The following is a 26,781-nucleotide window of genomic DNA, read 5'->3' as shown; positions in this document are numbered from 1 at the left end:
TTCTTTGAATTTAGGTTTTGAATACTTGGACATCATGCTCCCATATATGCGCTTCTCTTTACATCTTCATTACCTAAGGTATCCTTAGTACGGTGCATTGAAGCGACAAATTGTATACAGAGGCATGCTGCTGCAGTCATCTAACCCACGACTAAACTAAAAAATATATTGTATGAAGCGAACATTTTTGTTTTCAATTTGGTATAGACGAAACAAAATGCAGATAACAGGACATATATGAGTTTTGGTCTTTTAATGCACCCTACTGTGTAGCGTGCTACGGTGCGTACTTTGCATTTCACTTGCTGTTTGTAAATGCATTTTCCCTAACCAAGCTTTTTGTTTTACTTGACCTAGAAATTATGCCCCAGCCAAATTGATTATAATGAACTTTCAAAAACAACACACACTATAAAGACCCTTCTTCCTCTCATTAGGCTGCCTATAAAATGTGCCTCGTGTTTCGACTGTGCTTTCACAAGTACATCCCTTTAATGAAAGCCAAGGTGAGTGAGTGGCCTTCTTTCCATATTTCCAATTGTTGAACCTCAACACACTGGGCGGTTCATAAGATTCAATTAGGCCAATTATAACCCAAAACTGAATTGGTTGCCTGTATGTAATGTGCAGCACATGGCAGAGTACCATTAGGTACGAGAAAAGTGTGTAATGACTGCGACGCACAAGGCGCAAGGCCTCAAAGTTGAGTGTGCACGGAATGGGATTTTATTAGTATGGGCTTCAGAATAAAATACGTTGGCCTGCATTTATGTGAAACATGCGCTGGGACCGTCACGTTTACTTAACAGTGCGTCCTGAAAACTTGGGTATCTCAAGAAGATGAATTAGTTGGTTTGGGTTATGGGGTTTAATATCCCAAGTCGAATCAGGCTATCAGAGACGCCGTTGTGAAAGTCACCGCAGATTTCGGCCATCTGGGTTTCTTGAATGTCCACTGACATTGCCCAGCACACGGGTGCCTTGCTTTCCGCCGCCATCGAAAAGCGGCCGCTGTGGGGTTTTACAATCCAGTGCCCTGCGTCACCGCGGCGGGTTTATCTGAGGAGGGAGTTTCGGGATTCATTAAGTAGAACGAACTGTCCTTGAACTTAAAGGAGCTTGGCTCCAGGCAAGCTAGTGGGACTGTGTCGCACTGTGTTGTCTTCCTGACTCTGTCCTCTCGCTTCCGCCGATTTAACTTCACAATACTCTCCTTGAAGCCGTCCATGACTAGGCTAACGTTACCTGGGTTCTACTTAATGATAGAGCCTTCATATATTGGAAAGCATGTGGGGAAAAGCAGTTAGTATTTGTTTATAAAATATATATGTTTCCGAGCTAATTTAAAGAGCAGGAATAAGCGTCTTGAACGTAACCAAGTTAATCGTTTACGTCAAAAATTTAGAATGATCAATGGTCATGGTAGCTTATAGCGCTCACAATATACTTTTTCCGGTTAACTGACATCCGACTACATCACATGAAGCCGCCACGCTCACTCTCTGCTCCCTCTATCACTCATACATCAAAATGTAGGAGCTTGAAACAAATTCGGCTGTCATAGAGTGTCGAGAAAACTAATCGCGGCCATAGATACAGCGGGTGATCACTTGTATGAACGGGCGTCTCTAACAGCTTTCGTCGCTTCGGGACGTGACACGCTGTCAAAAGCAAACAAACAAAAAAAAAAACAAAAAAAGAAAAAACAAAAGACCAACCAATTCTATGAACGAAGTGGAGTTGCCGTCAAAATATGGATTAGTGTTATGACAGTTCGTCTCAGATGATACAAATAATTGTGGCGGCATCAGTCGGTTATAACGAAATGTGGGATCCTGGGACTCGCCTCCGCAGTTGAAAGACGAACGCTTCCCGCCAGTGCAGGGTTGAAGCGCATCTTCTGAATGCTATATCCCCTCCTTGTTAATGTCCCTTACATAAACAGAAGAGTTAAATGTCGAGCTTGTTTGTTTCAGGCATTGCAGTATTACAAAATGAAGAAATACACACATGTGACAAAGGAAGGAACATAAAGGACGAACTACGGGCGGTAATCACAACTGCGTATCGAATGGAAAGTCTCAAAAACCTTTATGGCCGCAAACCTGCGCATGTGTCACCACACAAGCAATCTGTAAAATCAGCATACAGGAGCTTAATTGATGATGAGAGGAAACATTTCATAGAGGAGATGGGAAGTGTCACTTACATATTCATGTCCAGCTATTCCAAAGAAATCCTCAAGGATTTCGCGAACAGACATTGCACACTTCTACCTAGGAGTCTCGTGAAATGAAACCGCAATGTACAATCAGTGCCAGCAATACAAAAGTCCACCAGGTGCGTCCATTTATGGGTAACAAGATTTTTTTTTGCGCGCTCCGTGAGTCGGTCAACTAACTCATCGCCCATTGGCCCATTTTTGATTTACCATAGGAGCGGGGAATAACAGAGACGACATTGGGGGAACATTCTGCAAACTACTTTTTACGCTTACTCTTACAGCACTGCTTCCAAATATCGCAAGTTATATGACTGCTAAGCTGAGGCAGTTTCTTGGGGGCTAAAACGACTATAATAACTTTAAAACGATTCGCCACCTTCTTCAATTTGCGGGCTATTTTGCACGTATGTTGCACTACATCCGCCTTTAGCTTTACATCTGGTGAAGTCGCAGCACTCACGAGTTGGCGAGTCATTATTTCCTTTAGAAGTATGTAAGAGACGTTAAAAATACTATTTTGGAACTTATAACAAATTACGCAATCCATGGTTCCTGCAGTATAACATCTTCCTTATTTTTAATATGATGAGTCATACTTTCTGTCACCTGCGCATGTCAGAAAGGAAACAAAAACAGCTTTTTTTGTAAACCAAACGCAGAGTACAAAAATGATGAAGATTAAAGCGGCAAAGAGCCCGGAGGCTGGCTCTACAGCAAATAACACCAGCATCTCGCTCGATGATTCGAGCATTTACAAAACATCTTAAATCTAGGATGGTTTCAAAGGTATATTACGCGAAAGAGGCGCGTAGGAATACGAGAATATATTTCGCGGTTTTCTGGTTAGCCGAAGTCACCGTGATCTTTCCGCCGGGTTTGGAGCAGTGAAAACTAAGACGATGTTTCGAAGATGTAACAGTAAAGAAGCCAATAGCTGCACTTGACTCATCGTGCGGATTCGCTTGCCTGCACTAAGTTAATGTGCAAAAACATCTTTCTCCTTAAGACGAAGCCACCTTGAAGGCATTTTTCTGTCTTGCGCGGTTTATTTTCCCTCGTTAGGTGCGGAAGGTCAGAAATGCGGTCATGCAATAGACATTAACGTTTAGCGAATACCTTTTCACGTATTTTCCTTTTATGTCCAGGGCTCGGACGCCTATCGAGAGGAAGTGTACGCTTGCATCGCCAACATGACATCACTTTTAACGACAAGCCTCAATCCGGTATATTTCCCCAGACTGGCACCATATCAATAATCACTATTCTTTTTTCGAGATAAGGCATCATGCATATATGTATATGTGTTAATAATGGTAAGTACCTGTTTTATGCCAAACGCCTCTGACGGGCGATGCATATTTTTGCGAGTAAAACTAACTCTGAATTTAAACTCTTACTCCATACCAACTTTGTCTTCATCAAAGCAGATGAATAGGTCCGGACACTTTTTCCGAAACACCCGTGCCCCAAACAGTCAATTTATTGTTGCGTATTCTCAGTACCCTTTGATATCTGACATTTGTAACACACAAAAGATATCTTTTGAAAAACCATCGCTGGACTCAAATGTACTAACACTTTATGAACCGAAGAAATTAGTCGTGTGCTCAACTAATTATTGTGACCAAAAACGACTGCAAATATTAAGAGTGTGTGTCTTATTTCCCTACACAACTCAAAGCTTTATGGCACTCATAACTCAAAGCTATCTTAGGCAAAATCGCCTGCAAGACTCAGGACATTTGGAGTGACCATGAAAGCTACACTCAATGCAAATTATACACAAGTTTTTACTCTCGTCCCACCTTCAATTTACACTACATTTCATACGAAGAGGACACTGTAAAAGCATATGGTCAAAACAAATCTTTCAGGCATTCTATGATTATGGTGATCGGTGTGGCAACATCTGAAAAAAAAAAAAAAAAACACTAATCTTTCCCAGTTTGTATTCTACATAACAGTTGCTATGTTTTTATTAAATAAGAATTTCCTTAGCAAGCTGCAACAAACTTAGTCTTTTCAGGGGTTGCGCTACTTCGTTGCTTTTCCCTTTCTGTAAACTTGATTGTTTAGTGAAGGCTACTTGGTTACCCTTTTCGACATAGATTTGAAGAGCAAACTATTAATGTGGAGTTTTGAAATACGCTTGAAAAGAAACTGACATAAATGTTTTGGAAGGGATATAATTTAAGCAGTCTTTTTTCCTAGACGTATGAGACGCCCCTCACAATACAAAAGGTATCATGTGACAGCAGTGCTACTCCAGCATCACAGGACACGTCAGAAAACACACCTTTGCATCGGAGCTCAATTACCCCCAGAGGCTCTGGTACTCAGTCAACGACACATGCACCCTAGCAGCTCTTGCGTTAGGCGTTGTGTTTTGCGTGCTTATTGAAAGCAGCAATAAAGTTTCGCAGATATTGCCTTGCGAGAACAATTTCAGCCAGCCATGTTCTCCTCACATCTTGGCTTACTGCATGTTTCCTGGCATTTATTACAATGAGCAGAATTTAAAACCTTTGGTAAACAGTACTGAAAAAAGAATGACGGCAGCAGACTAGATGGGTACTCTTAGGAGAAATCAGATCGTTTTGCTTGGGTAGAACTTCCGACGTTCTAAAAACCTAGCAAGTCGGTATATTACATTGCCTCTCCTGCGACACGGATCGGAGTCTGTGCCACAACAATTATAAATGGCTTAATGGCTATGGCGCTCTACTGCTGGAAGAACTCATGAATCTAAATACCTGTTCTGGCAAGCCCAAAATTTCTGAAGTCACCTTTTGCGGACACGCCACCTGCAATCGGCCATGCCAGCACAAGTATATCAAGCATATATGTCTTGGTGAAGCCTATTCTCGGCGTTGAGCGCGTTCTGATCTTATGAAATTGGAGTTTGCGCCCACTCAAGGTGTTTTTCTTAATCATTTGACCAAAGGAGTCATGGTGCAGGCAGAAGCATAGTGCGTATCATGCCTAAGGAGGTCGGGCGCCGGGGGATGCGCTGTACGTGACTTAACATGCAACACGATACCAGAGTCCTTCAATACATCTAACAGTATAGAAACTGACGACACGAAATGAGGAGCAGCAGCGGATGAAGCAGTAGATGACGGCAACAATAGAGCGTGTGCGGACGTACATAATGGTACTCAGCAAGCCTTTATGCAAAAGCGTCTTGACACGGTATGATACATAATACAATAACCTACAGGTTCCGTCTCCCGCAAAATCAGTTATTAAGGCGAAAGCCTTTAATGCTTCATCGTTGTCAGCAGGACCTGTCGGCAGAGGATGTCGCACTTTTGAGAGAGTGAAACGGTAACCGGTAACTAATTGAAAGGTAATTAACGGGTAAATGTTTTGAGTCGTAATGAGTAACATGGTAGTTAGGCAATTAGATGGTTAACTAGTCACTCACCAGTACTTACTAATGGCTAACTAGTCACTAACCAGTATTACCTAATGAATAACTAGTCACGAACTAATTTTAATTAGTCATTAGTCACGACTTAATAGTCATGAGTAATGACATAACTATGTCAGCATCACATGGTGACTTAATTGGTCGTGACGTCATGGCTGGGTGTGATGTCGTCATGACGTCGCATCCGGTCATATCTAATAACCAGAAGTGGGACTGACGTCACTTCCGCTCATGGCATCGTCACCAGGCGATTCACGTATATACCTAGTTCACCCCGCTGGGCATTCGATCTAGGCGTCCGTGTAGTATAGCAGGTATCAGCGGCGTTTCAAATTGGTTGAGAGCAAAAAAAGGAGCAGTATCCGGAAAAATTCTCAGCAGACCCCTTAATTGAGCTGTAAAGAAAAAGAGGAAGGTGGCAGTGAAAAAAGAGCGATGAAGGTGGCGTTGTTGAAGGCTTCGGGTCACTTCGCAACAGACGCTTTCGCCTCATTGCACTTTAGTGGTCCAACGTGTCCCTAAAATTTTTGATCGATGTTGTGCGAAAAATAACGCGCCTCACTAATTGTGGGCGGTAATGGGAAATTTAAGGGTACTTTTATAGATTGTTTTATTTTTCCTACATGGGGGCAAAAAAGTTTAGACATTCATGCAATAATGCAGACTTCATTTTCCACACACACAATCGATCTTCAAGTTAGACTCCTTAAAGCATCCGCGACTGGTATTGTCGGAATGCTTTTGGTGGGAGAAATGCAGGGGGAGAGGGTTTACTGGTCGAATCAATTTGCTGATTATGAAAGAGGAGGTTTTTTTCATGTTATCTCTAGGTCGTCAAAGCAGTGGGAGAAGTTAGAGTGACAGGAAGCTGATTTCTTTCGCTCATAACTGGTCTTAATTACTTATTTGCCTTTATATCTGCATCAAAGTACAGTATTACTAACGTTAGTGCCGATCATCCGACGGCAATGTTGATCTGCTGCAGGAAGTGCACATGTTTGGTCGCGCTGTAGGCACGAAATCCGCAGCTACTGCTTCTTAGCTAGCTGGGACAGTTTATCAAACTGTCTGGGACATCAGTGTTCTCTAGGACCACTGAAGTCGCCAGATGTCGAGCACAATCTTGTTCACCAGTTTGGGCTTTTGCAATAGAGTAGTCACTCAGGGCATACCACTGCGGTTGCACTTAACTTTGTCTTAAAACCTAGTATGAGACAGGATCAAGTGTTCCCTCAGGATTCCAACGCTGTCGTTGACCAGACTGCTGTAAATTTCGGTGTTCCAGGCGACGAAAATTTCTCGAGTCGTACTAGAATCTTGGCCACTGGTTGTCCGTCCCCAGTTGTAATAGCAGGGACACACAGGCGCCATATTTTGAATATTCTTCGCCATTAGGTGTAGGAGGTGACAGCGTTAAGGAATCACATCCCCGCTACTATTCAGAGGCTGTCTGAGAATATTTTCTGGATAGCCATGGCGGGCTGCGGGAGGTCGATTACATCATTGCGCCCCAGATTGTCCGTGCCAACTAGGATAGGGCGACAACCTAAGTCTTCTATAGCTGCCCACTCTTAACGCCTCTAACGCCATAAGACGCCCCTCAAGTGAGTAAGGGCGTCAAAAGAGCGGCGTTCTACAGTCATGAGCATGCATTCCGCAGACATAGGTTAGCGTGTGGCACAGATTAGTCCCGGGGCAGTGCCAGACACGAAACTAGGTGAGTTTGGGTGGCAGAAACAGCGAAACCTTTTAGCTCTTCTGAAATCGGAGGGTGAAATGAAAATAACAAATCCGCAATCCTTGAGCCCTGTGTCAAAAAGCTGCCCCTAGGCCACGCGGAAGGTTCTTAAGAATTGGCTAAAGCGGCATGTATGTTTATTTAGGTTACTCTTGGCAGTAACGTTGGAGTGTACGACTTTACGTTGATGAGTTTGTTTGAGGTAACATAGGTCGGCGGTAAAGGTTTCGCCGTTAAATCAATAGCCAAGATTTGTGCGCGCGCTAGATTCCACAAAGGAGAGCTTCATGCTGGAGCCATTCATGCTGCCATTCATGCACCTTGAAAGTGCAGTTTAGGTGTCGCCCACAGTGTTTGCTTATTAGGAGTCTGAACACAATGGTGTGAAGGGGTCAGGCACTGCAAATTATAAGTTTCGCCTTTTAGACGAGAGCTTTGTCGCTGTTTGTTTCGGGTTAACCCTAAACCGCGGTTATAGGATATCTTCTTTCTTCACTGATAAGGTGCAGAGCCTGACGCGGGGCCTTATAAGAAAAGGCAACAATGAAAGGTACTACAGTAGTTGCAAACAAATAATACTACACCTACTTTACTTTAGTAAATCCTTTTTAACGCAAGCTCCACTTCAGAGCCGCCGATATCAACTTGATTGCTTTGAAATATTTTTCAACTTTCTCTGGTTTTCCTCCCCAACCAAATCGACAAAGTTTCTGAAGCAAATTGCCTTCATTCCGATTAAGATACTACGAATGCTATCAGCTCAAAAATTGGGGTAAATATTTATCTTTGTATTTAAAGGTCTGACTAAAAGGCGTCCGTCTGCGGCTCTCACTCTGCACCTCCTGATTCATGTCGCGTACATGCTCAATTCTATTCGCCTAAACATTAAACCATTATCTGTACCTTAGTTATCTAACAGTTCCTCGTTCATTCACACTTCTAACGAACCACATTAGATAAAAGACCATGCGGTATAAACACAAACCTTCGCTTTAACCAGGCCGGACCAACATGCCGGCATGGCTTTCTCACAGCCTTTCTGGAGGGGGATCCAAGGGTACAGTAGTATTTGGCTTCTATCTCATGCCCTCTTTCCACCTCGACGATGCCATATGGTCTCGTGTCCTGCCAACTACATTATGACCAGGAAAGCTCGTGATCGTGCTCTAACAACGCCGACAAAGTCGGCACAGGATTCTGTGGACAAAGAGTACTCTGACATTTTCGCGTCAAAAGTGCATTTGTTTCGAAAGTAATGACTTTTTTAGAGACTCTAGTGGAAGTACCATGGCAGTTTTGAAAATGCATGACGCAAGAAAACAAAAAACAAACCTCAAGGAAGGTTTTAATTTCTGTCTTTACATACGTCGAATAAACTATTGTATGCTAATTCAGCTGATGACCTGGTATATTTTTGTGTGCTAAAATCAGTTATGTTTTGAACATCGCAATAACTATATTTTCCTAAATTACCAAAGGTCGATTCCCATTTTTGTTCAGATTTCCCTCGCGCTCCATACTTAGGAATGTATTTATTCCGTTAGTTCTAGTGAAAATAGTAGTTTATTCGTTCTATGGTGTGTAAAACCGTGCTTTGTCAGTTTTTATACTTATCACTGACTCGCTTGAAGCATTTCGTTGTTCATAAATGTCGGCAAATTAAAGCGAATAAAATCCAGCAACTCCCACGCGACCGGAAAGCAACATAATTTTGGGGCAATAACTTTTTTGGGCAATTGGAAATAACGTCCACACGAATATTATCAGGCACAAAGAAAGTTCACAATACCGTAGGAGCGGGTGAGTCCCGAGCCAGCATTTTCGGAAAGCAGGTTCATCTCGGGAAGCTTTAGGCTGCTCGGGCTACAGTGCAGGTGGTTTTGTCACCTGTTCTAGCGTGAAGCCTCTCGCAGATAATCTTTAAAGTTGTCGTTTCTGTCACCAATTGTCCGTGCGCTCTGTATTCCTAATGTACAGCGGCAGTAGTGCTGCTGCCGTAATGGCTGCGAAAAAAAGAAACAGGTGAACGAAACTAGAAACTATCGCCTTGCTGCCAATGTCTGCTTTTTTGTATCCCCACAATAAGGTGAGAAGGCAGTCCCAGCGGCCGAACGTCAATTCGGAAGAGTTTCGAGTGCGCCTGTGGTTCATCCTTCAAGCAGGCAATCACGCTGAGTGGTGCCGAAGCGCGGAAGAACTAAACGGCTTACGCGCGTACAACACCGCCATTGGAGAGCTCGATTGGAAGCGGCAGATTGCGGCGGCTTCTCAAGTGAAAACACTCAGAAAGCCAAGCAATTCGACCACCGCGACATGCGAATACTCTAATGGGCGAGAACACTTTCTATGTTCGTATACGGAAACGTACCACGGGGTTTACTATGCGCCAAGCCATTCCTTATGTGTATTGATCGGTTGCAGGTACTTCCGACGACAAAGTGCTAGTTACGTCTATCCGGTACTAACACAGCGATCAAATTTCTCAGTGGTGTAAATCTGCTTGGAAGGTTTTTAGCAGAGACTGGACTGCTAGTGAGGACTCCTCGCTTCGCGTTCCATTTATAAACAATAGCGCTATATGTTTCCAAAGATACTTTATATAACTTTGCCTAACATTATTCGTCTTTTTTCTGTACGTATTGATATGAATATTAACGTTTGCTTCTTATTTTGCCTTTAGGACTGGGTAGATGAAAGAGCCGGCGTCGATCCTTCGGGGCTGTATCATGATGGTGTTGTAAGTACTTTGCAAGAAGGGAAACAATCTTGCATCCCCTTATCATTTGGGAGAAAAATACATTACGCGAGATATAGGCTTACTTCAAGAACAAAAACAAGGAGATAATTAAAAATGTTTCATTTTCTATTGATCAGAGTTTAGCGGGCGTCTGCGAGCGTGAATGTGTACCCTGGTTGTTACTTCTGTATAGCAGCGCTGTTAAATGCTCTTCAAAAGGATATTTTGCATTATCAAAGACTATCTAAACAAGTATAAAATGCAATCGGCATTTAGTGCGTCATAATCATCCTACAAGGATAGACTTTTGCTTTGGTGAATAAAGCCAGCGACAAAGATACTTTAAGGTTACGGCTTTGCTGTGCAAGTCCAGTCCTAATCACGAAGGTGAGAAATCCTTACCTTTAACAAGGCGCCATCATATCATCCTCTCATCTGACTTGGGGTTTGCAACGCCACTTTTGGAGGCAGTATTATCCGCTTTCTCCAAGACGCATATGTTGCAGTTTCCAACATCCCATATTGTCTTTTACTTCTTACACGTTGGTTACTATTTGCATGGCCTTGCGAGCTTCCTGGATTTCTTCGATTTCCTGTCGCGTTCATCACTCGCAGCGGAATGGTTATTACTACAAAAAGGCAAATTCATACTCTCAGAAAGCGGAGCCTTCCAAATCACGGAATGTATAGTAGTTTAGCAGGCATCGTTTATGTAATTAAATCTTTGCAGTGCTCGGCATAGCATTCAAAGGCTACATGAACTGCGTATGGTTAGTAATAAATAAAAAAATGACGGCGGACTTTAGCGACTAAAGCAACGCAAGGCGAAAGCCCGAGTACTGCATTCTGCTTCGCAACTATCACTAATTGAAAATAGTTAAAATATTATTCGTTATTCAGTTAAGTAATCAGTCATTAGGTAGTTAATTATTAATTTACTTAATAACTAGCAATAAGTCATTAATTAGTAATTCATCACAGTTTGGCACATGGCCATATAAGGGAGGCATTCACGCATACTGTGGTGGTGCTCTGTGACTGGTCGAGACATTTAGGACGTCATCCCGCCTCGGCCATTGAGAGCCGCCGCTAAAGCGGGACACATTTTGTCCACGACAGTATGAGCCAATAAATGCTTTCACATTGATAATTTCGCAGCCTCAGTACAGCGAGGACACCCTTTAGTTAAACGCTATCATGGTAGACCGGTACCTCCACAGTGACGTAGCACTATTCACGTAGCTTCTGTACTTAGCTTTCAGCGGGTCTCTTATGCCCTTTCGATTTCGTATAGAAAAAGCGTAGGATTTCTTGGGCTGCAAGGCTTTACAAAATTAGTTCTTCTTTTATTTTAAAAAGTGATATGGAATTGTCTTGTTCACGGCTTATATATAAGGATGTTTTACATAAAGGGTCTTGAATATTTGGGGGCCGGGTTTAAAAAAAAAAATTCCTATGCAACATCTGCTACCCCATTCGAGCTGATATAACGTTCACAAAGTAGCAAAATATGGTCTATGTTATCTGATAAGTGTTTAAACACCGGTACTTGCCGAGAGTTTATGGAATCGACGGAAAACTGCTCTCGGCGGCGTGCACAATTTTCGCAGAAGCACGCCGAGAAGCTGCGTTGACATGGTGCGCCATCTGTCGAGCGGCGTGGCAACCGCCATTTCCGGCAAGGCCGTTGGCGCGCTTGTTTCGAAGGTGTAGATCGTCTGCTCGTTAAAAGTGACGCCACAAGGAACAGTCACCGCTTCTCTTACTAAAAACCGTAGTGGGAATGCTACATCAGCAGCATTAGAAACAATAATAAATATTAACTCGTCGCTTGCTCTCCTGCTATCATTCCGGTGCCGTCAATTTCTGGTCGAATCTAGTTGATCATTTTCTGTGGTTCAACGTCCGCAAGTTGCTCATGGGCCATGAAAGAGATCGTACTGGAAACACCCGAGACTGTAACACGCACTTACATCGAACTGTACTCAAGCGTTCATGTCGAAGTGCTTGCTGTGATTTATACCTCAAAGTGTCCTCCGGCGGCTTCAATACATTTTTGCAATCTTTCTTCATATTCTTTGAAGACAGATGCCCTCATCCGCTCCGTGATTTCTGCACAAGCAGCCTCAATTCGCTGCTTCAGCTCAGAACAACTGTGAAGTCGGCCTCGGCTGTACTCGCGGCTTTTTAGATAGCCCCATAAAAAATTGCGTGGAGTTAGGTCAGGTGAACCGGGCAGCCCTGACATGTTGGACGAGCCTCGACTCATCCCCATGTTAGGGGATGTTGCATCCAGACAGTTTCGGACACTTCTGGTGTAATGAGCAGGATGTCCGGCCTGCGGAAATATGCAGGTCTCTTTCTTCATATGTATTTCTTCTAGCCCTGGAAGAATCTTCTGCTGCAGCATTTCCAAGTATGATTCGGCAGTGACGGTGTCCTCAAAGTAAAATGACCCAACGAGCCCATCGCGCCACAATCCCCACCAAACCATAATATGTAGGGTCTTGCCGTTAGTGGAAAAAAAAAAAAAAAACGAGGATTGTTTTTTGCCCAAAACCGTATGTTGTGTTTGTTGATTTTTCCACACAGGTGAAAGATGGCTTCATCAGTGAATAATAAAAAGTTTAGATGTCCCCGGTCTTGAGTTATTCTTTGCTGTTCCGAGTGGCAGAATTCAAGCCGACGGTCTCTGTAATCTTCTGAGAGCGCTTGCATAGTTTGCATTTTGTACAGATAGAAGCCCTTGCGTTTGATCGCGCGACTTATCGTTGACAGGCTCACTCCGAATAACAGCGCAGCGCGCGTACAGGATATCTGCGGGTCCGAGGGAGATGCACCCTCAAGGGCATCTGCAATGCTGCGATGTGTTCCCCCTTTATCACTTCTTTCTTTCATTTTGAGACAGCCTCTTTCTTCGAATATTTTCTTTCATTATAGCAGTGACCTTTCAGAGGGAGGACGAAGGCGAAATTTTACCTTGAATTTCGTGCGCACGCAGCGAACTGACCCGGATTCAACAAGCCACGACACAGCTGCCGCCTCTCCTCTCGGTGTAAATGAACGCATATCTCTGCAGCACACAATCCGTTATAGGGCGAACACACAAAAAAGTTAGATGTTCCCTCGGGATGAGAACAGAACAAGGGTCGTCCGAACAGATCCACAGTCGAAAGCAGACGGTATCGGAATCATAGTGGAAGAGCAAGCGACGGGTTAATATTTGTTATTGTTTCTAATGCTGCTGATGTAGCATTTCTACTACGTCTTTAGTAAGAGGAGCGGTGACTCTTCGTTGTGGCATTATTTTAAACGAGCTGACAATCTGCACCTTCAAAACAAGCGCGCCAACGGCCTTGCCGGAGACGGCGGTTGCCTCGGCGCTCGACAGATGGCGCATCATGTGAACGCAGCTTCTCGACTGGCTGCGAAAATTGTGCACGCCGCAGAGAGCAGTTTTCCATCGATTCCGGAAAATCTAGGTAAGTGCCGATGTTGAATCACTTATCAGATAACGCAGACCATTATTTGCTACTTTATAAACTTTATTTGAGCTCGAATGAGGCAGTAGATTTTGCATACCAGTTTTTTAAAACCCAGCCGCCAAATATTCAGGACCCTGTAGATTAAATCAAGGATTAAAAGAAACCCGTACAGCGAAGCTGGGTGAAACAAGATTCAAATATGTGACGTTATGTAGCGTTCTTGAGTACTTTCACAATCCGTCTAATTAGTTGGTTGACTTCAAAAACTTCATTATTTGGCTTTAGGCCAAGTGGGTTTTATCAAGTTCTCCAGGGGGTTCAGAAACAACCTGCCAATTTTTTCTTCCAACGTACAGTCGTAAGCAAACGTGATATACAACACTTATCTTGAAGAGAAGCTCTGGAAAACTGCCTATAAATGCCATCTAGCGCCAGTGACACACGCAGGCCCATAATATGGGGCAGTTTTCCCAAGCTCCACCATGGTATACCATGCTTGTGTATACCAGTCTTGTGTATACCAGGGCTTTCTAGAAATGCCGTAAAAAACGATCACACAGAATATACAAACGTTAGCAGAAAAAACTGGAACAGTTGAATTTAAACCCACTCCACGACTTAACGAAAGGCACTTGAATAAAGATTTTGCCTAATTCATTTACGCTCATTAACTAATTACACAAAGTATAAATTTACTCTGGGGAGCACTACATGACATAAGAAGACATCTGCTTGGTTTCCCCAGCTTGGCTCTACCGCTTCTTTTATTCCTTGGTTCAAGTTGCGTTCAAAAGAGGTGTTGTTTGGAATTCGCTGAGAACACGTTTGAAGAAAGTCAGAAGTAATGAAGAAAGGGTTAATATATTTTGTTGTTTCGGCCGTGTGTCGGGTATTCGTTAATGCCGAAGGCCGGTCCCACGGCCGGAATGTAAAAATATATACTTCCTTTCTTCAGTAAGATGTGATTGCCGGCCTAGTTGGTGCAGTACTTCAGACATCTTAAGTTGTGCGAACAAAGACACACACAAGACAAGGTACAGGATAAGTAATGCCGAAAGTTGGGCGAGTTGGTTAACATTCATGATGGAAAATAGCGCGAAAGTACACGAAGGACGGAAGGAAAATAGCGCTTGTCCGTGTCTTACTTCCTTCCGTCCTTCGTGTACATTCGCGCTATTTTCCATCATGAAGGTACAGGACGAGCGCGAACTGCCAACTGTTTATTGGAAAGAAAGAGGAATGCATATTTAAACCATCGGCCACTCAGGCGTTTATAGCCCCTTCGCACTCACACCACCCGGTATCAAAATTCATCAATGACAAGCCTAAGCATGCATGTTTAAACGCAGCAAGGTTAGCGATAAGTAAACGTCACAGATCTTAACAACAGTCAATCGTATCAAAGCAGTGTCAAGACTTGAAGTAAAAGCAATCAAAACCAAACAACGTAAAATACAGAACACACACTAAGGTAAAAACCAAAGGTAACTAGCAAAAGAAGCAATGGCAGTCGTAGCCCTCGTAGCAAAAGCAGTTATCATGACTGACAAGTCTAACAAAAAGGCCGTAAAAGACAAGAACAAACAACAGGGAAATAAGACTGACAAGTGTATATCGATTCGTTAAGTGTATTTTTTACGGCAAAAACTCATAAACGGGACATCCCGTTTCGGGCAATTGTCATTGAAAAGGGCTCTTGGCAGATCCAGGTCAGTCGGTTTCTTCCTAAACAATTGAACGAACTGCAGGTAACTGACGCTTTCGTCACAAAAAGCTCAAACGATGTAACAGAGTATCTGGGGCACAACCATTCAATGGGTTCGCGTTTTCAGTGGATGTCGTAGATCTTTTCTACTCCATACCGCACGCGGATTTATTCGCATCGGTAAGGGCATGTGTGGAAGAACATGGAGAAGTGTCTTTCTAGAATTCTGTAGGTATGTCATTAGATGATGTTATGACTCTGGAATGTTACTTCAGCAGCACCTTTATTTCATTTGACAAAGACCATTATCTGCAACGCCGCGGCCTACGCATTGGTTCATGCGTAGCACCAGTACTAACCAACATCTTTTTATTTCATATTGACCAGTCATTGACGACAGCCCTGGATGGCAGCAAGATATTTTAAGTGTTCAGATACGTGTATGATTTTTTAGTTCTGTTGAGCAAACGCCATGCTATGAGGTACTACCAGAACACGGTGAATGATGTTTTATATCAGTTTAGGCAGCATGGAAAGGTTTAAAATTTACTCATAAAATGCCTTCGAGGGACTGCCGACAGTTTTTAGACATCCACGTAATCCTTTCGAACAGCAATGTTTGCTGGTTGTATCGCCCCAGAGTTTAGAAGGGTCTGTTGCCCTATAGCTCGGCACACTCAAATATTTTTAAAAGGGGGTTGTCGCTCTGTGCCTGGAATCCGTTCTCATGAAGTCATGTCCACACATAATGCAGAAAAGTTTTAATGATCAGGTGGGCAGGCTTTCCTCTGCCGGTTTCCGTTGTGCGATCGTGGCGGCTGTGGCTGAGACATTGCTGCAAAAGATAAAGGGAATAGTGCGGCAAAGGGCTGAAAGCAAAGGAAAACCGTTAGTCATGCCGCATGTGCACAAGGTATCGCACAACTTAAAGAAGGTGGCGGGGAAGATCAAAGTACCGATGTGGTTTTCAGCGCCTTTCAAAGCGGCAAAGCTATGCCCCGCTATCGCCAAACAAGGAACAAAGAAGAGCAGCTGCGGCAAGAAACATGCTAGGCCCTTTGCGGAATGCGCCATCGGAGTTGTCTACGAGATACCATTGTCTTGTGGAAGAGTGTATATAGGCCAGACTGGACGCTACGTGAACGATCGTGCACGGGAACATAACTTATCATTAACAACGGAGGAAGGTTCTAATTTGGCTAAGCATTGCGTGTCCTGCAAGGGTTTTCATCCTCGGCTGAATGCGATTAGGATTCTCGACAAGAGCTGCAAATCACTCGCACGTGAAATCATGGAAGCCAACTTTATAAATATAAGAGGGACTGACTGTATCAGTGAGTCTTCTGTCGTGCTCTACAGCAGTGAAGTATCTTTCCTCGATAAAATGATCTGAAATGAGTGTCCCAGTGCCTACTGTTTGTTACCTGCTTCTGACGACCTGTCTTTGCTGGTAGTGGCTCTCTCTATATATATATTCCTTTTTAATTTTTTTATTTGTGTATTATTAATTTTTTATTTTACCTTTCCTATATTTTAGGTTTTAACTGCTTCTGCTTCGTATACATGACACTGCCTTTGCTACGAGAAATTTACAATTTTTTGTTCGTTACCCTTGGGGTTGGCATTTTACCTTGTTGGTTGTTCTTGTCTTTTACGGCCTTTTTGTTAGACTGCTTTTGCTACCAGAGCTACGACTGTTATTCCTTTGTTTTTGCTAGTTACCTTATTTTTACCTTGGTGTATGTTCTATATTTTACGTTGTTTGGTTTTGATTGCTTTTGCTTCAAGTCTTGACACTGCTTTGATACGATTGACTGTTGTTAAGATCTGTGTCGTTTACTTATCGCTAACCTTGCTGTGTTTAAACATACACGCCTAGGCTTGTCATTGATGAATTTTGATACCGAGTGGGGTGAGTGCGAAGGCGCTATACAAGCCTGAGTGGCCGAGGGTTTAAATATACGTTCCTCTTTTTTTCCAATAAACAGTTGGCAGTTTGTGCTCGTCCTGTACCCTGTCTTGTGTATGTCTTTGTTCGCGCAACTTAAGATGTCTGAAGTTCCTTTCTTCAAAATGTCTGACTTTCGTGTGTATATATATATATATATATATATATATATATATATATATATATATATATATATATATATATATATATATATATATATATATATATATATATATGTATATGTATATATATGTATGCGCTTACAGCCTTCGCAACGTTCTTAGTCCTTGTGTAGTGGTGGCTCATTTAGCGGTTATGATTCTTGCTGGACACCTCATTAGACGTACGGTGGTGCGATCGTGGGCGCTCCGGCCCCTTTTCAACGACGGCGAGGGGCGTGATGCCCGTACACTCTGCGATGTGAATGCACGTGTGGTGAACATTTCCGGAGCCCTCCCCTACAACGACCATTATAGGCTGAGTAACTTCGCAATGTTAAAAGTTATGAATCGACCAACAAAAACATTATTCGTAAGTTAGTTCACAGTTGATCTTCTTTTGTTTGAAAGAAACATTTCAGCAGTCAGTAAAAAATATAATGCGCCAAAACACAAGTACAGCATTTTAATCTCCATTTATTAAGCGCTAACTACGGGATGTGGCAAGCCACTGGTAGGTAGTGCTGGTAGGAACTGTTCAAGTTTTGAATGTACCGCAGAATTTTTTTTTTTTGATTTATCTGCACTAGCATCGAGCAGTTAAAACTGCTGTAGAAGGTCAATTGGCTCTATCTTTATCAATAATTGTACTGAATCTTTTCACGGTTTTGCAACTTTATGAAGTTTACCGTCCCAAAGCTGCTCGTGCTATGAGAAATGCGGTATTGTAGGACTCTGAATATTTCGACTACCTGGAGTTTTTTATAATGCATTGGCATCACACAGCACGCAGGCGCCTTGCTTCTTGCTCCTTTCATGAACATTTTCAAAGAAATTGTCTAAGCTTCCGATATCAAACAAAATTTAGTTTCTGAAATATTTCCTGCCATTAGTGCGATGAAAGCTTTAATAGGAGTCCTTCGTTGGAAACCAATTGCCAGAAATAGAAGACTGTCAAGGGGATCTGGAGATGAATGGATTATTACGATGCAGTTACATAATATGGGAAAAAATTAGGTTCAGAATTTTTCGTTTTCGCTTACGTCTTTAGAAATTGCAACTGTTTTCGCTTGCTAATGCAATAATAACTGGCAAAATATTTGTGATGAATTGCTCGCCAACAGTCAGGCACCCGCAGAACAATAAGCGTATTAAGAAGAACGTCTCGGTGTTAACGCATCTCCTTTTCTCATACGCAGAAGTGTGCTGGAAGAAACAAAGTGTTCACAGAAGACACAGCTGTTGCCCTTTTTGGGATAAAGTGGATAAGGGACACGCTCTTCTAAACAACAGAGTTCAATAAAACATAAAATTGTGTGGGGCGTCCGCGTTTTATTTTTGTACGCATTGTGCAACGAAATGGTATTTCTACAGGTTATAGAATTGACGCACAATTCCCGAGTGCTTGAAGGCAAACCCTGCGACATCCCTTCAATGTGAAGGAATGATAAAGTGAGGTAATATTCGTTTTAGTTTATACTCCACAAGTGCAGGACATGCACGAGATGCTGCGAGAGTGGCAGGATGAAAGCGTCATTAAGGGCAGGTTGAGCAGCTCCATCACCCCTTCACTGAGGCCCCAAGATAAACAGAGCACGTAAAGAATCATGCATGTGTTTTTCAATAAAGGAAACATTATGTGCAAGCGAAAACAGCCACACGACTTTGATTATCAAGCTGGCTTCGCCGAATTATTAGTTCGGCACTTTCTGTTGCCTTGGCAAGATAAGAACGTCCAAATTACGTGGGTGAAGATTGGGCCAAAAACGCGAGGAGTAAAGTAAACAAAAAGGCAACAAACATTATTTCACTCTCCTGCGCGGCGGCAATAGACGTCCCAGATGCACACTAAGGTAAAGATCGAAAGGGGTACTCCATGAAAGAGCCGCTTATGGGAGTTTGAACTCAACGATTCTACATGCAAAGCTCGCCTTGGACATTACTGTCGTGACGCTGGGGCTATGGCGACCCGGCCTTCACTTGGTAGCGTGCAGAGACTCCGGGTTGAAGAAGGACTGAATCTTCGAAGTTGGTAAAATATGTACAAGCAGGTTTACTGGCACTTTGAGAAAACGTATTTACAAGAATATTTACATGAAGAAGAAGGGTACATCAGCAAAATGACAAGCGTTAAGAGTTCATAGCGAGAAGCGACTGGATGAGCCGTTTACCCAGGGCCCAGAGCGACATTTCGTGCTCTGCAGCGTCCTTAAAAACCCCCTATGTCCAGCCCCTCTCTGAAGATGCTGACCAACCAAATCCAGGGCACGCCCCTCAGGTATCGGCATCCAATCGAACACATCACTGCACTGATGGTCTGAAGCACTGACTGCTCCGGCATTCATTCGTTGGGCGTGATCACTTGTTGGCGGGAAAAGCTTGGGAACGGCGAGGAGGGGAGGTACATTTCTATTCTTCAGCAAAGAAACCACAGGCTGGTTCTGACAAGGGGTTTTACTTCTCAGAAACCCGAGTGCACGTGGCGCCGCATAGGGCTCCCAACATTGTCCCTTTTCGACAATTGCAAATCTTTTCGACAATTGCAAATCTTTTCGACAATTGCAAATCTTTCCTGCATTCCCGGGAAATCACTTAATGGCCGTATGAGTCATGCTCCTTTCTTGTCCTGCACGTCAGCGGACATGTCACTCTGTCGTCTCCTTTGGATAGGAGGCATTCATCACTGGAGGATAGCACTTCTCGACTGGAAGGGAGAACAAAAGAAAGCACTTCCTGCTATTTCCCGCAGGGGGACGTTTCTTTGTGTTTTTCCAGACGTTCTCTTGACAGGGCCAATTTGGCATTTGCAGGTTGTCCACAAAGCAAAACATGCTTACAAAACAGGATTCCTGGAAACAGGCTCACTTAGAGCCAATGGACCATCACCACATATTCACAAAACTTTTCCATGCCCACAGGCGAACAATAGAGCGCGCAAATGCGGATGCTTGGTCGTAACAGCCTCCTCCCCCGCCAGAAGAGACTCGGAGGGCAGCAGCCGCAGCTGCTGCATGAAGAGACGACTTAATGGCCTGCACGTGAACGCTTGAAGCTCGCTGTTGCTTGTCGCGTTGTCTTGATTGTTGTAGGCCAAATTGCTTGAGCTATCTGAAACTCAACCACATGTCGAAGCAAGCACTCGGCTCCCGTCTGAAGAGACCAGGTCAAAAGAAAACTGCCATTGTTGTTCGAGAAAAGCCCACTCTCAAGACGTTCAGGACCCACGTATGCCTCGAAAACCAAACGTGCTGCTTTACATAGTCATCTATATTCAAGCGCACGAAAAAAAAAAAAAAAAAACCTGATTATCAATTTGGATACATGGTGAGGAACATCTCGGACCGCTTAGAAAGAGCGGCTAAGCGCGTCCGCATTCCCATTTAACTTCCCCTTTTTGTATCTTATTTCAAAATTGTACTGCTGTAAAATCAAGCTCCACCTAAGAAGGCGACTGTTCTTCGATGTCGCAGTTTGCAGCCAAGCCAGGGGACAATGGTCCGTCTCTACGGTGAATTTGGCCCCTCCAAGATAGCACTGCAATTTTTGAATGGCCCATACAATGCAAGCGCATTCCTTCTCTGACGCGCAATAAGCCCTCTCTCTAGAACTCAGTTTTCTGCTCAAGTAGAGCACGGGGTGCTCATTACCGTCGTCATCTCTCTGGCAGAGAACAGCACCTAACCCTCGATCACTGGCATCACACTGGACCGTGAATTCTCGGCCATTGTCTGGAGCTCGCAATACCGGACGGCTAATCAGCACAGCCTTCAGGTTTACGAAGGAGGCTTCCTTTTGTTCGTCCCAGACTACATTTGTCGGTTCTGTCTTGCGGAGAGCGTCGGTCAGAGGGCTAGCCAAAGCTGAATAGTTAGGGATGTAGTGATTGTAGTACCCAGTCAGACCCAGGAATGCTCGAATTTCCGTCTTCGTGCTCGGCCGCGGGTAGTCTGCTACCGCAGAAATCTTAATCTCGCTGGGTTTCCTGAAACCTTGACCTACATTGTGACCCAAGTAGTCCACGGTCGCCCTTGCCAGGCAACATTTCTCGGCCTTTACGGTTAGTCCAGCTTGACGCAAAAGGCTCAGTACAGCTCTTAGATGTACCATATGGTCCGCCCATGAGTCGGAAAAAACCGCAATGTCGTCTAAATAAGGCACCGCGAATGTTTCACACCCCTTTAAAACCCTATCCATGAGTCGGGAAAAACAAAATGGAGCATTTTTGAGCCCGAAACTCATCATTGTTGGCTGGTAGCTGCCCGTCGGAGTGACGAAAGCCGCGTATCTGCTGGCGCGTTCAGTGAGCGGTACTTGCCAGTATCCTCGAGTAAGGTCCAGCGTAGTCACATATGCCGCTCTACTGACCTGTTCTACTCTCTCCTCAATATTCGGAATAGGATACACTTGATCCCTGGTGAGAGAATTTAGCTTTCGGTAGTCTACCACAGGCCTAGGGTCTTTACCTGGAGCTTCTACTAAGATCATAGGCGAAGCATAATCGCTTTCCGAGGGTTTTATTACTCCCAATTCCAGCATGCGAGTTACTTCCCTATCCAGAATTTCTCTTTGCCTTGGAGAAAATCGGTAGCACCTTGATCGCACTGGCACGTCTGAAGTCAGCTCAATATCGTGCTCAGTCAAATCAGTTCTGCCTGGCCTGTCCACGAAGCAGGCCTCAAACTCTGTTATTATCTCGCCCAGATCGGACAGCTGGGATTTCTTTAGTTCTCCTCTCTGCTCCGTCTTTTTGAGAAGCTCCTGAGCGTTGCTTCCTTTTCCGCTGAGGCAAATCAAGTTGTCCCCCATCTCCTCGGGAAGGTTTAACGTTAGATTTACCACGGCTTGCTCCATAGCTAAGTCCTCTCGGGTTCCACTTAGAAGTCTCGTGAAATTACTAGACACTGGCGGCAAGAGGTTACTCTCTAGAACGTCCTCATTCCGCGTCTCATCAAGCTCACTTTCAAGTTGACATATCTGAGATGCCTCGCTCTCAAAGTTTTCTGACCCGCTATTTTCCGCATCGACCACTGTTTTAACTGCCGTTTCCTCCGCTGTGGATTTTTCTGGAATGAGCAGTGTAACTAGTTCTCGCGCCTTTGAACGTGTTAACTCTTGCACAACTCTGTCTCCGAAAAGGATGCCCCTCTTTCGCAGTAGCATGTCCGATTTGTTGGAAAACAAATACGGATAGCTTTTAGGAAGCTTTCCTGAAACGGCAGCCTCGGTTGTTAACTCGCCGAAAGGGCCCTCGATGACCACGTTCGCGATTGGCAAGCACACACTCTGTTCCTCCACTACCTGGCGGATCCACGCACACTGTCCTGTATAGTCGGAAGGCGACACATACGCCGGATGGACAACATCCATCGTTGCGGCCGAATCGCGCAGTACCTTGCAAGGCTTCCCGTTGACTACTAGGTCATGCAGGTAGGGTTCTAAAAGCTGCATATTTTCATCGCAGTCACTGACATACGAGAAAGCAATCTTTTCTTTCCGGCAGTTGACGGCAATGTGACCCTGCTCATTACACCTAAAGCATGTGAGCGGCTTCCTAGCCTCAAGCTTATTCTTTGTGTTCTGCGTGTTGGTCACTTCCCCACTTTTCTCACTGCCGTCTTTTCTAGGGCGTTTGCCTGAAGAAGCCTTCCTTTCTTCGTTTGCAAATCTAGCAAAGTGCCTTTTCTGACGGTTATTCACCCTCAACTTGGGATTGCGGAGCCTATCCACTGCTGGGTTGCTGAATTGTCGGCGCGAAGCGTACTCCTCAATGACTTCGGCAGCTTCAGTTGCCGACTTAATGTCGCCTCGGTCCTGTAACCAATTTCTTTCTTTTTCTGGGAGGCAGCTATAAAACTGCTCCAAAAGAATTCGCTCGACTACAGCGTCCCTATCACTGTAGGAATCAGTGCTCTTTAGCCACTCGCCCAAATTAACTCTTAAATTGTACAGGAATTCAGGGTAACTCTCGTCCCTGGACTTAGTAGCTTTCCGAAAACGTTGTCTGAACGCCTCGGCGCTAAGCCTATACTTTCTCAGAAGGCAAGCTTTGACCTTCTCGTAGTTGTCCGCGTCCTCCTTGCTTAGCCGCGCGACAACCTCCGCTGCCTCGCAGGGCAGAACCGTCAATAATCTCTGAGACCAAGTGTCTCGCTGGAAGGACAGTTTTTCGCAGGTTCGCTCAAAGTTAGCCAGATACAGACCGATATCCCCTGATATCACATATGGCTGCATGTACTTTGACATCTTGAAATCTGCCTCCTTGTTGAGAAGAGGTACCGCTAGCTGGGGACAATTGCCCGACCTCTTGCTCAACTCTAGTTCTAATTTCCGGAGCTCAATTTCTTGGTCCAGCTTTTTTGCTTCTCTTTCACGCTTCTTTTCCTCTTTTTCCCACTCACGTTCGCGCTCCCTTTCCTCTTTTTCCCTCTCAAGTTCACGCTCACGCCTCTTTTCCTCTTTTTCCCGCTCTTTCTGCTCTTTTTCCCGCTCCTTTTCCTCTTTTTCCCGCTCTTTCTGCTGTCTCAGCTGTTCCTTTTTTTGACCGATGAGGTTCCATGCTTCACTGAGCTCCTCATCATCGGCTCCCAAATCTGTGATTGCCTTTATAATCAAAGGTTTTCGTGCCAAACCACTTGTATCAATTCCCAATTCCTCACACAATTGCAACAGTTCCGGTTTCTGCAGCTTTTGTAGGTCCATGATCGCTCCGAGTGTCGGCTACTTCCAAAACAACAGTGCAAACTACCAAACCTAAAGGCGTTTCCACACTCTCTTTACCAGTTCTAAAATCTAACCCTGTTCTAGAACCTGGTCCACATCAGAAGAAAAGCCAAGCACTCACCCACACATGCGATCGATGTTCCGAGCTGCCCTCTTGTTGGCCGATTGTTGCTCCTGCTTGTTGCTTGAGATGCCACCTCCGATCACAAGGTGTTGTGGCTTGTAGCTTCAGATCCACCTCCAATCACCAGATGTTGTGGCTTGTAGATTCAGATCCCACCGCTGCCACCAGTTGTCGTGACGCTGGGGCTATGGCGACCCGGCCTTCACTTGGTAGCGTGCAGAGACTCCGGGTTGAAGAAGGACTGAATCTTCGAAGTTGGTAAAATATGTACAAGCAGGTTTACTGGCACTTTGAGAAAACGTATTTACAAGAATATTTACATGAAGAAGAAGGGTACATCAGCAAAATGACAAGCGTTAAGAGTTCATAGCGAGAAGCGACTGGATGAGCCGTTTACCCAGGGCCCAGAGCGACATTTCGTGCTCTGCAGCGTCCTTAAAAACCCCCTATGTCCAGCCCCTCTCTGAAGATGCTGACCAACCAAATCCAGGGCACGCCCCTCAGGTATCGGCATCCAATCGAACACATCACTGCACTGATGGTCTGAAGCACTGACTGCTCCGGCATTCATTCGTTGGGCGTGATCACTTGTTGGCGGGAAAAGCTTGGGAACGGCGAGGAGGGGAGGTACATTTCTATTCTTCAGCAAAGAAACCACAGGCTGGTTCTGACAAGGGGTTTTACTTCTCAGAAACCCGAGTGCACGTGGCGCCGCATAGGGCTCCCAACATTGTCCCTTTTCGACAATTGCAAATCTTTTCGACAATTGCAAATCTTTTCGACAATTGCAAATCTTTCCTGCATTCCCGGGAAATCACTTAATGGCCGTATGAGTCATGCTCCTTTCTTGTCCTGCACGTCAGCGGACATGTCACTCTGTCGTCTCCTTTGGATAGGAGGCATTCATCACTGGAGGATAGCACTTCTCGACTGGAAGGGTGAACAAAAGAAAGCACTTCCTGCTATTTCCCGCAGGGGGACGTTTCTTTGTGTTTTTCCAGACGTTCTCTTGACAGGGCCAATTTGGCATTTGCAGGTTGTCCACAAAGCAAAACATGCTTACAAAACAGGATTCCTGGAAACAGGCTCACTTAGAGCCAATGGACCATCACCACATATTCACAAAACTTTTCCATGCCCACAGGCGAACAATAGAGCGCGCAAATGCGGATGCTTGGTCGTAACAATTACTCAGGTCGGACAGCCAAAATATTGGATTGTCTGCATAATGACCGGGCAGCGTAAAGGGTAACACTTATGCGCATAGTTATGATTTCACACCATGATCCTCAGATCAGTGGGCCTTGCACCTACTTACTGCAAATGAAATTGGTCTCAACTCACTTCTGAGTAGTCCAGTCCAGTACGGAGCTTGTTTGTGTTATGCCAGCAGATCTGTTCGTCACTTTGGCCCACTTTTCTTGTTTACATGACAACGTTTTCATACTTTTGAAATTTTACCCTAAGCTCACTCCTCGGTTATCGGCTGTGTGTAATAAATTCCGTAATGATATTTGCTCTTATCATTTTGTCGCCACTGCCTATACCAATGAATCGGCCTCCGCGGATTTGCTGTCGACGCTCCACGACCCCGCCCCGGTGAGCGACTGCAACAAGTCGAGAAATACCTGCGGAGGTCCCCATCGCTGTACAGGGCTCGATTTGCGTCGCCAGGCCGCAACTACGAAGAAAGTGTGCGAGGAAGGTGCCCAAGTCCCCATAGGGGAAACTAAAGGTAGAAACATTTGGAGGTGAGGTTGCTACATGGCGAACTAACCAATATCCTCCGCTCTCTCGACGCTTACCACTATACCTTCCAGGACGACATCGATGCATGATATCGCTCTAAACGTCCTCGACAAATACTTTACCGCACCGACCCGATCAAGCGTCATCGCCTGCATAAGCAACTCAGACATGTACACCACCGAAGGAAGCACCCAGTGCTCTCAGACCGTGGACTGGGAAACTCAAGAGGTGTCGCCCATTACCGGCATGGACAAGCTCAGGTGCTTGTCCCGAACTTCACCGAAGACAACCGGTACCTGAACAAGGGCACGACAGTCGTTTTCCTACACGAGCTAGCGGATATCCGAGATATCTTCGCCCTCCCCAGCCAACCGGACGACGATGCACCCAAGCGAGTAAAGCAGCACACGTTCGACATCAACGCAGCTATACCCCTAGACAGATAAGACGAATTCGCACTGTTCTTGAAAGCTACAACGCGTGTTTTTCTTCAGCATCGAGGGTACGGCAAACTCCGCTGGCAAAACACCGCATCATCACAGCGGAACACGCTCGAGCACTACGTCAAAACCCCTACCAGGTATCGCTGCGAGAGCGCCGGGACATACGCGATCAAGTTGAGGAAATGCTTCGTGATGACGTGATCCAGCCATCGAAGAGCCCCTGTACGGAATCAGTCGTTTTGGTGAAGAACGACGGGAAAATTCGTTTCTGCGTCGATTACCACTGCACAAACAGCATAACAAAGAAGGATGTGTGC

General features: G+C 44.7%; 1 protein-coding gene across 1 annotated transcript in view; it reads left to right on the top strand.

Moving 5' to 3' along the window:
• The window catches only part of LOC146177469 (uncharacterized), a 34,439-nt gene extending 15,725 nt beyond the window's left edge, over window positions 1–18,714 (top strand). The window contains exons 3-6 of the mRNA XM_084581573.1: window positions 438–506; window positions 3,370–3,447; window positions 10,076–10,132; window positions 18,628–18,714. Of these exons, the coding sequence (XP_084437699.1) occupies window positions 438–506; window positions 3,370–3,447; window positions 10,076–10,132; window positions 18,628–18,714 (291 nt within the window). The remainder of the gene's footprint in view (window positions 1–437; window positions 507–3,369; window positions 3,448–10,075; window positions 10,133–18,627) is intronic.
• The last annotated feature ends 8,067 nt before the right edge of the window (window positions 18,715–26,781 follow it).

The sequence above is a fragment of the Amblyomma maculatum genome, chromosome 10, assembly GCF_055883805.1.
Source record: "Amblyomma maculatum isolate TAMU_Amacu chromosome 10, ASM5588380v1, whole genome shotgun sequence".
Taxonomy (NCBI): Eukaryota; Metazoa; Arthropoda; class Arachnida; order Ixodida; family Ixodidae; genus Amblyomma; species Amblyomma maculatum.
The sequence above is the reverse complement of the archived record's forward strand: the minus strand, read 5'-3'. Positions and strand labels throughout refer to the sequence as shown.